Source organism: Oncorhynchus gorbuscha, unplaced genomic scaffold, assembly GCF_021184085.1.
Source record: "Oncorhynchus gorbuscha isolate QuinsamMale2020 ecotype Even-year unplaced genomic scaffold, OgorEven_v1.0 Un_scaffold_31:::fragment_4:::debris, whole genome shotgun sequence".
Lineage (NCBI taxonomy): Eukaryota > Metazoa > Chordata > Actinopteri > Salmoniformes > Salmonidae > Oncorhynchus > Oncorhynchus gorbuscha.
Genome location: NW_025745171.1, coordinates 144,448 through 162,238, shown reverse-complemented (window position 1 = coordinate 162,238; position 17,791 = coordinate 144,448). Strand labels below are relative to the sequence as shown.

Sequence of the window (17,791 nt, the reverse complement as noted above, 5' to 3'; positions counted from 1 at the left end):
GACTGCGCAATCCACTGTCATCAGCCCAGCCAGGCAAATTATAAACTTGATCTCACTATAAAAAGCATCTAGACATCTTCATTTCTTTTAGACTAACATTTAGTTTTCAACCTCTGAGATTAGCATAAACCTTGATGTCTGTCTCTCTGACATTTGCAACATTGTTTCAATATTCAAATTCGATCTCCAGCTGTCCATAGTAATGAACGATTAGGAGTCAGGACGAGACGGACAGGCAGGCAGGCAGAATTTCTCTGTCAGTCTACATCTTGAATCGGCTGGCATAAATTTTGTGGATATATACAAAGAAATGTCAATAGGTAAAACGAAGTGCCGCTAGTTTGCAGTCTTTACAGTGTAAGAATATTCTAAGATAAATACACAACACAGAGGACGAAATGACGACTATGTTTAACACATTACCCATAGGCCTATTGTAGTTGTGGGAGAAATTTCAGAACAGGACTCAAAGCTACATGTGGCAAGTTCTCATTGGTCCGAATTGTCTATACATTGAGCCTGAAACGAGATATTTGACTATTGGCCCAATTTTACTGCAAGGATTTATAATTGGTCAACCACAGGCTAGGTTTGGGTTATAAACTACTCCTGTCTCTTTGTTCAGTGGAGAAAACACTGAGGACAGGGAAGAATGAACATCTACCATCTACTTTCCAGCATAACAACTATGATTTGTTCTCTTTGAATAAATATATTTTTCTCCCCCTGATTTGCTTTGGGGTCTGTTATTGAAGAATAACACCAACTGCTAACAACAGCTTCAGTGTTTGAAGTGATTGTGTTAGCTATGTTTTTGGCTAGCTCAAGTGTCCTGACGGGAAAGCAATTTTCTTTTGCCTGGCAGAATCGCGCCTCATTAGCTCATTGTTATGGATGTATCCAAATAAATGTCACTAGAAAACAGCTTATGCAAATGCAGCTACTGTTGTTTTTGACGTGACTGTAAGTTAGCCACTAAACAAGGGATAAGAATGTTGCCACCCAGTATGGTGTTATGATGTGACTATCTTTAATGTGATGACTGTTATTTTATAAAACCAAGTAACTATGTTGAATTATTACGTGTTTAAATTAATCATGTAATAATTAACTCATTAGCAATCTTCGGGCCCCATAGAAAGTTTGTTTAACTTCTCTAGGATAGGGGGCAGCATTCTGAATGTGATGAAAAGCATGCCCAAATTCAACTACCTGCTACTCATCCCCAGAAGATAAGATATGCATTTTGGATTTGGATAGAGAACACTCTGATGTTTCTAAAACTGTTTGAATCATGTCTGTGAGTATAGGCGTTGGACTAGTAACCGGAAGGTTGTGAGTTCAAACCCCCGAGCTGACAAGGTACAAATCTGTCGTTCTGCCCCTGAACAGGCAGTTAACCCACTGTTCCCAGGCCGTCATTGAAAATAAGAATATGTTCTTAACTGACTTGCCTGGTTAAATAAAGGTTTAAAAAAATAATAATAATAATAAATTAGCAAGCAAAACTCCTTTTCAATGGGTTTTCATTGGGAATCCAGATTTCTAAGGGACCTTCTTGCAGTTCCTACCGCTTCCACTGGATGTCAACACTCTTTAGAAATTGGTGAGGTTTTTCCTTTGTGTAATGAAGTACGGCCATCCAGAACGGGGGTAACTTGTAGTGTACTGTTAGATAGAGGCGCGTGACCAGAAAGATAGCTACAGTTTGTTTTCCTCCTTTATTGAACACAGATCATCCCGTCTTCAATTGTATCGATTATTTACGTAAAAAAAAGTTGTATTACAAAAGTAGTTTGAAATGTTTTGCCAAAGTTTACAGGTAACTTTTGAGATATTTAGTAGTCATGTTGCGGAAGTTGGAACCAGTGTTTTTCTGGATCAAACGCGCCAAATAAATTGACGTTTTGGATATATATTGATGGAATTTATTGAACAAAAGGACCATTTGTGATGTTTATGGGACATATTGGAGGGCCAACAAAGCTCGTCAAAGGTAAGGCATGAATTATATTTGTATTTCTGTACTTTGTGTCGCTGCTGCAGGGTTGAAATATGGTTTCTCTTTGTTTACTATGGTGCTAACCTCAGATAATAGCATAATTTGCATTCGCTGAAAAGCCTTTTTGAAATCTGACAAGTTGGCTGCATTCACAACAAGAGTAGCTTTAATTTGGTATCTTGGAAGTGTGATTTCATGAAAGTTGGATTTTTATAGTAATTTATTTGAATTTGGCGCTCTGCATTTTCACTGGCTTTTGGCCAGGAGAGACGCTACCGTCCCACATATCCCAGAGAGGTTAATGAGTTAACGTTTCTTGAATGAATCAAGAATATATCAGAATATATCGTTATCCTACCAGTCATCCATTAATTATTATTACCTCATCAGTCTCATTCTGAATGTTGTTGACTTCAAATCTGCATGAACCCTAGTCTAAATGTGATTCAGCGATACATAAATTGTCTTAATAAATAAATTAACTAAATCACACAGAATTGCATTAACACACACACATGATGGATGATATGTTGATTACTCACATAATGCAATGAAAAGTCCCTAGTGGACTAACTCGATGACAGCTTGTTACACAATGAAAGGGGTGGGGAAAGAAAGAGCGGGGGAGACGGAGGGAACCCATTATACATACATGTTGAAAATACGCTCTTTGTAAATATGGATATTTAGCACCCTAACAACCACTCATTCTAAAATAATTGCAATGTATGCCTTTGTCGTCTCTCTGTTGAAATTGCCCTGTTCATCTATTGGGAGTCATTTGAAGTGTCTGGTTCGTCCACCAGAGGTCACAATGTCCTTTTGTAGTAGTAGGCTTTCTTTGGTCTGGAAGTGTTTCTTAGAATGGAAACATCAAAGGTACACAATGTTTGTCTGCTGAGATCTTCCTTGTATCTTTGGTCAAAGTTCTAGACTACTTTACATTATCCAGCTGCAGACTGAGAATGTTTGGTATAGTCTTCATCTTTCTTCACGTGTCGAGTTTCAGAGGGTCTGACCATTTTCTGGTCTGGTATATTCTAACCATTAGTGACGTCCGGCTCAACACCGTCTGCCTGCTTGGTTTATATTTATATTGCAACCATTTCAATGTGTAGCTACCACTCCACATTTTTCTGGTCTCAATGGTTTATTATTCAGGGACCACTTTCCACACCGGCAGCAACCCAGCATGTTTTGGTCTATTATGTTAATTCTTTAGGAGTCCTTTATAAGCACTCTGGCAAAAGGGGTGTTCCATCCTTTTGCCGTAATGTCTGTAATCACGTGGGCATGTTTACTGACTGGGAGAAATTTATATCAAAAACCATTCTCATTTAGAAAGCTGAAATCACATTTTGTCTTCTCACAAATTGTTTCATATTTAATCATACATGTTATACAACATTTAGATTTAACTGTGAAAAACATTGTGGAACCTCCTTAAAGTTACAATGTTTCTGTTATAACCTCTTTAATGATGTCACAAAACAAATGATCTAACGTGGTTGTTCTTTTAACCTTTCTAGGGTAGGTGGGATGCTACCTGGCCAACATCCAGTGAAAATACAGAGCGCGAAATTCAAAAATACTAAATTCAAATATTTAACATTCTTGGAAATAATAATTAATAAAGCTTAAGTTGTTAATCCAGCCGCCGTGTCAGATTTCAAAAAGGCTTTACGGCGATAGCAAAACCATGCGATTGTCTGAGGACAACGCCCCGCATACAAACACACGAAAATCATATTTCAACCAGGCAGGTGCGACACAAAAGTCAGAAATAGTGATATAAAAATGCCTTTTGATGATCTTCTGTTGGCACTCCAAAAGGTCCCAGTTACATCACAGATGGTCATTTTGTTCGATAATGTCCTTTATATCCATAACTCATTTTAGCTGGTGCACTTAAGTCAATAATCCACCCAGTTTCCCTCCATCAAAATGAATCCCAAACGTTACTAATAAACTTTTCCAAACAAGTCAAACAACATTTATAAGCAAACCTTAGGTATCCTAATACGCAAATAAACTATAACATTTAAGACTGAGAATCGTTGTTGTCTTTACCAGAGAAAAATACTAAGAACGCGCTTTCTTCCATGAGCTTGGAAACACTACAGCCAAAATGGAGCCACCTAGAAAAACGACCATTTCTGGGTCATTTTTCCAAAAACCTAGTGGAAGCCTAGTGAAAACTAGTGGAAGCCCTAGGAACTGCAATCTGGGAGGACATGGCCTTAAAATTAAAGTAATAGCCATTGAAAAAAGTACTAAGCCTAACACTTTTGGGGGGGATGGTTTGTCCTCGGGGTTTCGCCTGCCATATCAGTTCTGTTATACTCACGACATATGTTAGACGTTAGTGTTTAATATCCAAATCTACAAATTATATGCATATCCTAGCTTCTGGGCCTGAGTAACAGGCAGTTTACTTTGGGCACGCTTTTCATCCGGATGTCAAAATACTGCCCCCTACCCAGAGAGGTTAATTGTCCAACCAGGGGGGGGGGGGGAGAAATAACTCTGGACCACCGTTACTCCACACACAGAGATGCGTACAAAGCTCTCAATTTGGCAAATCTGACCATAATTCTATCCTGCTTACAAGCAAAATCTAAAGCAGGAAGTACGAGTGACTCGGTCAATAAAAAAAAAAGAGGTCAGAGGAAGCAAATGCTAAGCTACAGGACTGTTTTGCTAGCACAGACTGGAATATGTTCCAGGATTCTTCCGATGGAATTGAGGATTACACCACATCAGTCACTGGCTTTGTCAATAAGTGCATTGAGGATGTCGTCCCCACAGTGACTGTACGTACCCCAACCAGAAGCCATGGATTACAGGCAACATCTGCACTGAGCTACCGCTTTCAAGGAGTGGGACTCTAACCCGGAAGCTTAGAAGAAATCCTGCTATGCCCTCCGAACAGTCAAACAGGCAAAGCGTCAATACAGGACTAAGATCAAATCGTGCTACACCGGCTCCGACACTCGTCGGATGTGGCAGGGGTTGCAAACTATTAGACTACAAAGGGCAGCACAGCCAAGAGCTGGCCAGTGACATGAGCCTACCAGACGAGTTAAATTACTTATCTGCTCGCTTTGAGGCCAGTTACACTGAAACATGTATGCATCAGCTGTTCTGGACGACTGTGATCACGCTCTCAGGAGCTGATGTGAGTAAGACATTTAAACAGGTAAACATTCACAAGGCCACTGGGCCAGATGGATTACCAGGATGTGTACCTTGAGCATGCACTGACCATCTGGCAATTGTCTTCACTGACATTTTCAACCTGTCACTGACTGAGTCTGTATTACCAACATGTTTCAAGCAGACCACCATAGTCCCTGTGCCCAAGAACACTAAGGTATCCTGCCTAAATGACTACCAACCTGCAGCACTCACATCTGTAGCCATGAAGTGCTTTGAAAGGCTGGTCATGGCGCACAACACCATTATTCCCGAAACCCTAGACCCACCCCAATTTGCATAATGCCCAAATAGATGCACAGATGATGCAACTCTATTGCACTCCACACTGCCCTTTCACACCTGGCCAAAAGGAACACCTATGTGAGAATGCTATTCATTGACATCTCAGCGTGCAACACCACAGTGCCCTCAAAGCTCATCACTAAGCTTAGGACCCTTGGACTAAACACCTCCCTCTATAACTGGACTTCCTGGAGGGCTGCCCCTCCAGGAAGGGGGGGCTCAGGGGGGGGCTCAGGGGTTTGTGCTCAGTCCCCTCCTGTACTCCCTGTTCACTCGTGACTGCATGGCCAGGCAAGACTCCAACACCATTAAGTTTGCCGATGACACAACAGTGGTAGGCCTGATCACCAACAAACGACGACACCTTATGGTGCCAGGACAGCAACCTCTCCCTCAACATGATAAAGGACATGATTGTGGACTACAGGAAAAGGAGGACCGAGCAGCTTTAAATTCCTTAGCTTCCACATCGCCAACAAACTAACATGGTCCAAGCACACCATGACAGTCGTGAAGAGGGCACGACAAAACCTATTCCCCCTCGGGAGACTGAAAAGATTTGGCATGGGTCTTCACATCCTCAAAAGGTACTACAGCTGCATCATCGAGAGCATCCTGACGAGTTGCATTACTGCCTGGTATGGCAACTGCTTGGCATCTGACCGCAAGGCACTACAGATGGTGGTGCGAACGGCCCAGTACATCACTGGGGCCAAGCATCCTGCCAGCCAGGACCGATATACCCCATTCGGCGCATGTGACAAATACAAGTTGATTTGAAATGTTACTACTCCCTGCTCTATTCAACCATTCTCAAAATCTATCAACCAACACCTTACATCTGCCACAGTAACACCTACCTTACACCCACATTGTTTTGAACTGGGTAAGTAGTAGAGGTTAAGGACCGATTATGATTTTTCAACGCCGATACCGATTTTATTGGAGAACCAAAAAAAAAGCAGATACCGATTAATCGGCAGATTTTTATTGATTTATTTGTAATAATGACAATTACAACAATACTGAATGAAAACTTATTTTAACTTTATATAATACATCAAAAATAAATTTAGCCTCCAATAAGTAATGAAACATGTTCAATTTGGTTTAAATAATGCAAAAACAAAAGTGTTGAAGAAGTAAAAGTGCAATATGTGCCATGTAAAAAAGCTTGAGTTTGAGTTCCTTGCTCAGAACATGAGAACATATATGAAAGTTGGTGGTTTTAACATGAGGCTTCAATATTCCAAGGTAAGAGGTTTTAGGTTGTAGTTAATATAGTATTTATAGGACTATTTCTCTCACTAGCATTTGTATTTCATATACCTTTGACTATTGGATGTTCTTACAGGCACTAGTATTGCCAGTGTAACATTATAGCTTCCGTCCCTCTCTTTGTCCTTACCTGGGCTCGAACCAGGAACACATCGACAACAGCCACACTCGAAGCAGCGTTAGCCATCGCTTCACAAAAAGCCGCGGCCCTTGCAGAGCAAGGGGAATAACTACTCCAAATCTAAAAGCGAGTGACGTTTGAAACGCTATTAGCGCGCACCCTGCTAACTAGCTAGCCATTACGCCTATAGGCTTGAAGTCATAAACAGCTTGCGAATAGCTGCTGGCAAAACGCACAAAAGTGCTGTTTGAATTACATTTACATTTACATTTTACATTTAAGTCATTTAGCAGACGCTCTTATCCAGAGCGACTTACAAATTGGTGCATTCACCTTATGACATCCAGTGGAACAGCCACTTTACAATAGTGCATCTAAATATTTTAAGGGGGGGAGGGGGGGTGAGAAGGATTACTTTATCCTATCCTAGGTATTCCTTAAAGAGGTGGGGTTTCAGGTGTCTCCGGAAGGTGGTGATTGACTCCGCTGTCCTGGCGTCGTGAGGGAGTTTGTTCCACCATTGGGGAGCCAGAGCAGCGAACAGTTTTGACTGGGCTGAGCGGGAACTGAACTTCCTCAGTGGTAGGGAGGCGAGCAGGCCAGAGGTGGATGAACGCAGTGCCCTTATTTGGGTGTAGGGCCTGATCAGAGCCTGGAGGTACTGAGGTGCCGTTCCCCTCACAGCTCCGTAGGCAAGCACCATGGTCATGCAAGGAGGAATGGGAAAAAATTTCAGTCTCTCGATGTGCAAAACTGAGAGACATACCCCAAGCGACTTACAGCTGTAATCGCAGCAAAAGGTGGCGCTACAAAGTATGGCAGGTGCTGAATAATTTTGCACGCCCAATTTTTCAGTTTTTGATTTGTTAAAAAAGTTTGAAATATCCAATAAATGTCGTTCCACTTCATGATTGTGTCCCACTTGTTGTTGATTCTTCACAAAAAAATACAGTTTTATATCTTTATGTTTGAAGCCTGAAATGTTGCAAAAGGTCGCAAAGTTCAAGGGGGCCGAATACTTTCGCAAGGCACTGTATATAGTGAAAACAATAGTGGTCCTAAAACGGAACCTTGAGGAACACCGAAATTTACAGTTGATTTGTCAGAGGACAAACCATTCAGAGTCAAACTTATATCTTTCTGACAGATAAGATCTAATCTAGGCCATAACTTGTCCATGTAGACCTATTTCGGTTTCCAATCTCCAAAAGAATGTGGTGATCAATGGTATCAAAAGCAGCACTAAGGTCTAGGAGCACGAGGACAGATGCAGAGCCTCAGTCTCACGCCATTTTAAAGGTCTTTTACCACCTTCACAAGTGCAGTCTCAGTGCTATGATGGGGTCTAAAACCAGATTGAAGCATTTCGTGTACAATGTTTCTCTTCAGGAAGGCAGTGAGTTGCTGCGCAACAGCCTTTTCTAAAATTTGAGAGGAATGGAAGATTCGATATAGGCAGATAGCTTTTTATATTTCCTGGGTCAAGGTTTGGCTTTTTCAAGAGGCTTTATTCCTGCCACTTTTAGTGAGTTTGGTACACATCCGGTGGATAGAGAGCTGTTTATTATGTTCAAAATAGGAGGGCCAAGCACAGGAAGCAGCTCTTTCAGTAGTTTATTTGGAATGGGGTCCAGAATGCAGCCTGAAGGTTTAGAGGCCATGATTATTTTCATCATTCTATCAAGAGATATAGTACTAAAACGCTTGTCTCTCTTGATCCTATGTGCAGAATCAGGACAACTGAGCTTTGAAGGAATACGCAGATTTAAAGAGCAGTCCGTAATTTGCTTTCTAATAATCATGATCTTTTCCTCAAAGAAGTTCATGAATGTATTACTGCTGAACTGAAAGCCATCCTCAACTGACTTGCCTTGTTAAATAAAGGTATAAACAAAAAACAACTGTCGCCCAAAAATACCGATTTCCGATTGTTATGAAAATTTGAAATCGGCACTAATTAATCGGTCGACCTTGAGTAAGCAGGCCTTCTCCTTCATCTTGCTGATTTTTAACTACCCTACCCTCTCTCTCCCCCTCAGGGTATCCACCATCTGTACGAGGAGGGAGATGACGAAGAGGTGCAGGACGAGGGCATGGGTGAAGAGGAAGAGGAGGAGGATGAAGAGGACCGAGAGAGGGACAGCCTGAGTGATGGGACTCAGAACAAGGACCGCCTGCTCCCTGAGCGACGCTCCCGCCGCCTGAAGTCCGAGGTCGGTGATGAGGTGATCACTGGAGACTGTTTTTATATTTTATTTGATCAGTTTTATTTTGATTTCACATGGTGATTTACAAAACATTATCTGCATTTTTACTCTTCTGTTTGTGGACTTAATGCACTGGAAATGCAATTGATGGAGATAGGTTCTCATTAGCAAGAGGGCCTTTGCAGCCTGTTTGTTGGCTCTGGATGCATTAGCTACATTCTCAATAGACAGAGAGCCTTAGCCTTGTGTGTACTGTCTATCCATAACATCAACAGATACCTCTCTTCTTGGCAAATCTGCTTGTCACCCTGTGTCATGGGGTGACATGGTTACTGTAATGGCATTATCTTTTCCTCTTATGTAATTCAGAACAGCCTATTTCTTATCACAAGTGCTTTAGAAAGTTAGGTTGGGGTTTGTAGTTTTATATGCTGCTAACTGAGATACTGTACCCAATATTGATCTAATGTATGGATATGCCAGGGTTTCGGTTTGGAAAATGTGACGCCAGACATTTGACCAGCAGCATTTTAAAACGTCTTAGGGAGGATGGTGCCCTTTTTTTTTCATTTTTTTTTTCAATTTTCGCCTAAAATGACACACTCAAATCTACCTGCCTGTAGCTTGGGCCCTGAAGCAAGGATATGCATATTCTTGGTTCGTTTGAAAGGAAACACTGAAGTTTGTGGAAATGTGAATTTAATGTAAGAGAATAGATCTGGTAGAAGGAAACACAAAGGAAAAAAAAAACTATTTTTCTTCCCTACCATCTTTGAAATGCAACAAAGGTCCCACGTCTAGCCATCACTTTGGTTGTAAATCCGATGGTGTCCACAGGATGGCAGCAGTGTATGTGCAAAGTTTCAGACGGATAACTTGAAATATGAGCAAACTACATGACATTTAGTGTGAGTTCACCCAGGTACATTTGGGCAAATCGTGAAGGAGACATTTACATTCATATTACATTTTTCTGCAAGAATTACGTCAAATCTGTATACTTTGATTGAGCTTTTCCAGTAATAGTAGCCATATTATAGGCTCCACATTTCATAACTCCATATTCTTATAATTTTTGTCCAAAAAGAAAAGACTGGCTGTCGCACAAGGTTAGCAGCTACATTTTGCGACAGATACGGGGTTCTGCTCATTGGCTATCTAGCTAGCTTTGTTTGACCCCGATTGGTGCTTATTTGACAAAGTCACAGTCCATCAAGTGAAGCCCGCCCACGTCATCAGCATACCATGAAAAGCATCACTCTGACCAAACTTGGTGTCCTATAGGATATACTACACCCCTAATGATGTAGTGAAGTCTGGTTACGTTCTAGGATCTCTGAGGAAAATAAGTATTTGGTCAATAACAAAAGTTTATCTCAATACTTTGTTATATACCCTTTGTTGGCAATGACAGAGGTCAAATATTTTCTGTAAGTCTTCACAAGGTTTTCACACACTGTTGCTGGTATTTTGGCCCATTCCTCCATGCATATCTCCTCTAGAGCAGTGATGTTTTGGGGCTGATGCTGGGCAACACTGATGCTGGACTTTTAACTCCCTCCAAAGATTTTCTATGTGGTTGAGATCTGGAGACTGGCTAGGCCACTCCAGGACCTTGAAATGCTTCTTACGAAGCCACTCCTTCGTTGCCCGGGCGGTGTGTTTGGGATCATTGTCATGCTGAAAGACCCAGCGACATTTCATCTTCAATGCCCTTGCTGATGGAAGGAGATTTTCACTCAAACTTTCAAGATACATGGCCCCATTCATTCTTTCCTTTACACGGATCAGTCGTCCTGGTCCCTTTGAAGAAAAACAGCCCCAAAGCATGATGTTTCCACCCCCATGCTTCAAAGTAGGTATGGTGTTCTTTGGATGCAACACAGCATTCTTTGTCCTCCAAACACAACGAGTTGAGTTTTTACCAAAAAGTTATATTTTGGTTTCATCTGACCATATGACATTCTCACAATCTTCTTCTGGATAATCCAAATGCTCTCTAGCAAACTTCAGATGGGCCTGGACATGTACTGGCTTAAGCAGGGGGACACGTCTGGCACTGCAGGATTTGAGTCCCTGGCGGCGTAGTGTGTTACTGATGGTAGGCTTTGTTACTTTGGTCCCAGCTCTCTGCAGGTCATTCACTAGGTCCCCCCGTGTGGTTCTGGGATTTTTGCTCACCGTTCTTGTGATCATTTTGACTCCACGGGGTGAGATCTTGCGTGGAGCCCCAGATCGAGGGAGATTATCAGTTGTCTTGTATGTCTTCCATTTCCTAATAATTGCTCCCACAGTTGATTTCTTCAAACCAAGATGCTTACCTAATTGCAGATTCAGTCTTCCCAGCTTGGTGCAGGTCTACAATTTTGTTTCTGGTGTCCTTTGACAGCTCTCTGTTCTTGGCCATAGTGGAGTTTGGAGTGTGACTGTTTGAGGTTGTGGACAGGTGTCTTTTATACTGATAACAAGTTCAAACAGGTGCCATTAATACAGGTAACGAGTGGAGGACAGAGGAGTCTCAAACCTCTTGGAACTCTAGGGGCAGTATTGTCATTTTTGGAGAGAAAAAACGTTCCCGTTTTAAACGGGATATTTTGTCAGGAAAAGATGCTAGAATATGCATATAATTGACGGCTTCGGATAGAAAACACTCTGACGTTTCCAAAACTGCAAAGCTATTGTCTGTGAGTATAACAGAACTGATGTTGCAAGCGAAAGCTTGAGAAAAATCCAACCCGGAAGTGCCCCAGGTTTTGAAAGCGCTGCGTTCCAATGACTCCCTATATGGCTGTGAATGTACCATCAACGAGCTTACGCTTTCTACGTATTCCCCAAGGTGTCTACAGCATTGTGACGTAGTTTTACGCATTTCTGTTGAAGAATAGCCGTATGGTGGCACATTGCGTAAGTGGTCACATGGTGTTTCCTAGAGAGATTCTCGCGTAAAGTACAGAGGTTGCCATTACTCCAATCGGTCCTAGAGAAAAAGTCAATGTCCCGACGGATATATTATCGAATAGATATTAGAAAAACACCTTGAGGATGGATTCTAAACAACGTTTGCCATGTTTCTGTCTATATTATTGAGCTAATTTGGAAAAAAATTAGGCGTTGGGGTGACCGCAATTTCCGGGCGATTTGTCAGCCAAACGTGAAGAACAAACGGAGCTGTTTCGCCTACAAAAATAATCTTTTGGGAAAAAATGAACTTTTGCTATCTACCTGGGAGTCTCGTGAGTGAAAACCTCCGAAGTTCATCAAAGGTAAAAGATTTAATTGGATTGCTTTTCTGATTTCGGTGACAAGGTTGCTTGCTGCTAGCAAGGCATAATGCTATGCTAGGCTATTATAAACCTACACAAATGCTTGTCTAGCGTTGGCTGTAAAGCATATTTTGAAAATATTGACAGGCTGATTAACACAAGGCGAAGCTGTGTCTCAATATATTTCATTTGTGATTTTTATGAATAGGAATATTTTCTAGGGATATTTATGTTTGCTGCGTTATGCTAATTCGTTTCAGGTGATGATTACGCTCCTGGATCCGGGATGGGTAGTATCAAGAGGTTTTAAAGAAGAAGTTACAGATCTGTGAGAGCCAGAAATCTTGCTTGTTTGTAGGTGACCAAATACTTATTTTCCACCATAATTTGCAAATAAATTCATAAAAAATCCTACAATGTGATTTTCTGGATTTTTTCTCTCATTTTGTCTGTCATAGTTGGAAGTGTACCTATGATGAAAATTACAGGCCTCATCTTTTTAAGAGGGAGAACTTGCACAATTGGTGGCTGACTAAATACTTTTTTGCCCCACTGTATGCACTGACATTTGTTGTTTCTCTAAAATCTGCAATCGTGACACAAGGCGATTTACAACTGTCTCGTTGACGGGACACCTATCCCTTGTATTTTGACGGCCATTTTAGAAATTTACCGGAACCATATGTGATGGGTGCGTAACCTGATTAGGACGTTCACCCATGGTGTTCAGAATGACAGAAATCTCATTTGGATTGTTGTACTTCATATTAATTGAACATGAAAGTCTAGGATTCAACGATGTGCAATCCTTCTTGCCGTATTCTGATGTGCTCTTTGAAGATGTTATAATAACTATCCACCTTTCCTCTGCCAACAAGACGGGTAACGAATAGCAAGATTCCTTGCCTATTTCTTTCTCGACAAGATGACCAATAGAATAGGTAAAATTTTATCCTATGGGGGATAGCAGCAATATGATATTCCGCATAGAAAAGTTTACCTATGCTATTGGTCAGCTTGTCGAGAAAGAAATAGCCGATTCCAATCTGACTTTCGGACAGTTGTGGGATGATAGAACCAGTTGGTCTAGGCTACATAGGGAACTTTAAAAAGCAATTAGTCTGATGCAACAGGTCAGAAAATGTTGATAATCTATTTCTCGCAGATGACTCCGCGAGACTGTTCGTTCAATAGTTAATGCAATTGGCAAGAAAACACTGCTGTCAAAAAGGCACATGTGAGTGGTTTGATGTGACAGAGATGAAAATATCCATTAGAAAGAAGTGAGATCTAATATGCAACAACGAGCTTGGGATGCTAATGTGACTACTATTGTGCCTTTGGTTACTGGACAATGAAAGAAAGTTGATATAAAATAATTGCCTTCATGGATATGGTCTGATTTTTGGCTAGGCTACTTTGAAGCAAGGTAAGACATGCCTCGTATTAAAACATACAAGTTTCAAACAATTAAGTATATTTTTTTCAAAATGTATACTGCCCCCAGCTTATTGCAAAGTTGTGTGTGACATGCTGATGAAACCTGCCTTCCATTGCATAGGCATTTGCTGTTTGAGATGCTGTAGCAGCTGCTCTCGTACTCTCTTGACTGATTTTTCCGCTCAAATGCTCTATCTACTAGAGGTCGACCGATCATGATTTTTCAACGCGGATGCCGATTATTGGAGGACCAAAAAATGACAATTATAACAATACTGAATGAACAATGAACACTTTTTATTTTATTTTAACTTAATATAATACATCAATAAAATCAATTTAGTCTCAAATAAATAATGAAACATGTTCAATTTGGTTTAAATAATGCAATAAAGTAAAAGTGCAATATGTGCCACATAAAAAAGCTAACGTTTAAGTATGTTGCTCAGAACATATGGTAGCTTGTGGTTCCTTTTAAACATGAGTCTTCAATATTCCCAGGTAAGAAGATTTAGGTTGTAGTTATTATAGGGCAATTTCTCTCTCTACAATTTTGTATTTCATGTACATTTGACTATTGGATGTTCTTATAGGTACTTTAGTATTGCCTGTCTAATCTCGGGTGTTGATAGGCTTGAAGTCATAAACTGTGCAATGTTGCTGTTAAACGCAGTAAAGTGCTGTTTGAATGAATGCTTATGTGCCTGCTGCTGCCTACCACCGCTCAGTCAGACTGCTCTATCAAATAATAGACTTAATTATAATATAATAACACGCAGAAATACGAGCCATTAATATGGTCAAATATGGAAACTATCATTTTGAAAACAAAATGTTTATTCTTTCAGTGAAATACAGAAACGTTCTGTATTTTACCTAATGGGTGGCATCCATAAGTCTAAATATTCCTGTTACACGTTGCACAACCTTCAATGTCATGTCATCATTATGTAAAATTCTGGCAAATTAGTTTGCAATGAGCCAAGCGGCCCAAACTGTTGCATATAGCCAGACTCTGCGTGCAATGAACACAAGAGAAGTGACACAATTTCACCTGGTTAATATTTCCTGCTAACCTGGATTTCTTTTAGCTAAATATGCAGGTTTAAAAAAAAAAAAAATCTATGTATTGATTTTAAGAAAGGTATTGATGTTTATGGTTAGGTACACTCGTGCTTTTTTTCGCAAATGCGCTTTTGTTAAATCATCCCTCGTTTGGCGAAGTTTGCCGTCTTTGTTAGGAAGAAATATTCTTCACACAGTTCGCAACGAGCCAGGCGGCCCAAACTGCTGCATACCCCCTGACTCTGTTGCACAGAACGCAAGAGAAATGACACAACTTCCCTAGTTAAAATAAATGCATTTTAACAGGCAATATTAACTAAATATGCAGGTTTAAAAATATATACTTGTGTATTGATTTTAAGAAAGGTGTTGATGATTAGGTACACATTGGTGCAACGACAGTGCTTTTTTCGCGAATGCGCTTGTTAATTCACTCGTTTGGCGAAGTAGGCCATGATTCGATGATATAATCGATGCGGTGCATGTTAATTTATGCAACAAGCTAGATAAACTAGTCATATCATCAACCATGTGTAGTTAACTATGATTGTTTTTTAAAAGATACCTTTTAATGGTTGCTAGCACCTTACCTTGGCTCCTTGCTGCAATCGCATAACAAGTAATCAGCCTGCCACGCAGTCTCCTCTTGGAGTGCTATGTAATCGGCCATGATCAGTGTCCAAAAATGCAGATTACCGATTGTTATGAAAACTTGAAATCGGCCCTAATTAATCGGCCATTCCGTAATCTGTACGCATGTGATGGATAAGATGCAAAACGAATATACTGTACACGTGCCAATTTTAATTCCACAACAGTTTGCCAATTAACCTATAGACCGACAAGCATTTTAACCTATAGACCGATAATTGGCGCCGGCAAATGTATCTGCTTTTACATTTTTTTTTTTATCTACCAGAAGCCTGCTAGTCCAGAGAACTTACTGTATAGCAATTGTTTTGTGTATTTTGGCATAGAGACATCCAAATGACATCCAATACACAGCAACAAACATAAAGCCTACAGAGGTATCACCATGGATTCAATGATTATCCAGGCCCAATATCACATTACTCTTGTTGACTACATTTTTATTTGAACAGCGAACCAGCTTCTGCACCTTCATCATTTCCAAGATTCCCCAGCTGCAGTCAGTAGAACTAACTATCCATGGGGTCAGTGGTTGATGTTTGTCATTCCAACAGGATCTAACTGTTTCCTGGACATCTCTCCAGGACTCTGCATCTGAAATAGACCCTATTCCCTATGTAGTACACTACTTTGGGGCCTGCATAATGCTCTGGTCAAAAGTAGTGCACTATATAGGGAAAGGGTAACATTTTGTTCCCTGATGTTGTATTATGTTTTTGTCTCCTCTCATAGCGGGAAAACAAAGAGCCCAAGACCATGCAGATCTCTGGCAGTGGTCCCAAGATGGTTGGTTTAGAGATTGTACCGGCTGGTAAGGAATTTATGCAGCAACGACAAGTGTGTTCAGGGATTTTTAGACGATAGAAACTTTAGGGCAGGCCGCCTAAGCAGTTTATCGGGACGCCTAAGTCCAAGCTATATTTTTTATATATATTTTTTATATACATTTTCGCATGTTAAAACGCTTTGTGTTTGTAAACAACTTAGACCACATATAATTTATGTCGGAAAGATAAATGCCCTATACAATGCATTTAGAATGTATTCAGACCCTTCACTTTTTCCACGTTTTTTGTTATGTTCCAGCCTCATCAATCTACAAACAATTCCCAATAATGACAAAGCGAAGATAGGTTTTTAATGTTTGCTTATTTACCCATAGTTATGAGAACAACAAGCCCCGTTAGCGGGACAACTTCCGGTGAAACTGCAGGGCGCACAATTAAATTAAATAACATGGATTTGAAACATTTATGTACATATAAATGTACATATAAATTCTTGTTAATCTAACTGCACTCTGCAATTTACAGTAGCCTTTACAGCGAAAACATGCCATGCGATTGTTTGAGGACGGCGCCCCAATATTTTTTTCATAAATTCACAAATAACGATGAAATATTAACTTTTGAAAATCTTCCTCTGATTTGTCATCCAAAGGGTCCCAGCTATAACATGTAGTGTCGTTTTGTTACAAAAAATCCTTCTTTATATCCCAGAAAGTCTGTTTAGTTGGCGCCATCGATTTGAGTAATCCACTCGTTCAACATGCAGAGAAAGAAATCCAAAAATCTACCACTAAACTTTGTTGAAACAAGTCAAAATAAGTTTCTATTGACTCCTCAGATACCCTAAAATGTCATCAAACTGTAATATTTCAAACGGAAATAAGTAAGTTCAATAGGAAAACGATATTAGCAGGTGCGTTTTCTCTTCATCGCACGAGCATACACAAATTTCCAAGACTGTGTCCCTGTCGTAAAACTTTATTATTATTACTTATTTTGGAAGAAACAAGCCTGAAACCTTGAAAATTGAGTGCTGACACCCAGTGGATGCCATAAGAATTGCAAACTGGGAGCTAGATATCCTTATTTCCCTATACTTTCCATTGTAAGAGCATAGGCTCTCAAATCAGGTTGGTTTTTCTTTGGATTTCTCCTACCATATCTATTGTGTTATATAGTTGTGTTATATAGTTTACTTTAGGCACTTCAGTCAGGTGGAAATTGAGAGAAAAAGCCCCTAGCCTGAAGAAGTTAACCTCCGCTAGCGATCCACCTGGCCAACATCCGGTGAAATTGCAGAACGCCAAATTCAAAATACAGAAATACTCATTATAAACATTCATAAAAGATAAGTGTTATACATCGGCTTAAAGTTGAACTCTTGTTAATCTAGCCGCTGTGTCAGATTTTAAAAGGGCTTTACGGTGAAAGCATTCCATTTAGATTATCTGAGGACAGCGCCCTGCTTACAGAGA

General features: G+C 40.3%; 1 protein-coding gene across 10 annotated transcripts in view; it reads left to right on the top strand.

Annotated features, from left to right (window-relative positions):
* The window catches only part of LOC124017688 (lysine-specific demethylase 5A-like), a 95,558-nt gene that overhangs the window by 8,086 nt on the left and 69,681 nt on the right, over positions 1-17,791 (top strand). For 8 of the 10 annotated variants that reach the window (XM_046332960.1, XM_046332959.1, XM_046332953.1 and 5 more), the window contains 2 exons: positions 8,942-9,127; positions 16,261-16,339. In XM_046332960.1, the coding sequence (XP_046188916.1) occupies positions 8,942-9,127; positions 16,261-16,339 (265 nt within the window). The remainder of the gene's footprint in view (positions 1-8,941; positions 9,128-16,260; positions 16,340-17,791) is intronic. The other 2 variants (XM_046332955.1, XM_046332954.1) reach the window with 1 other exon arrangement.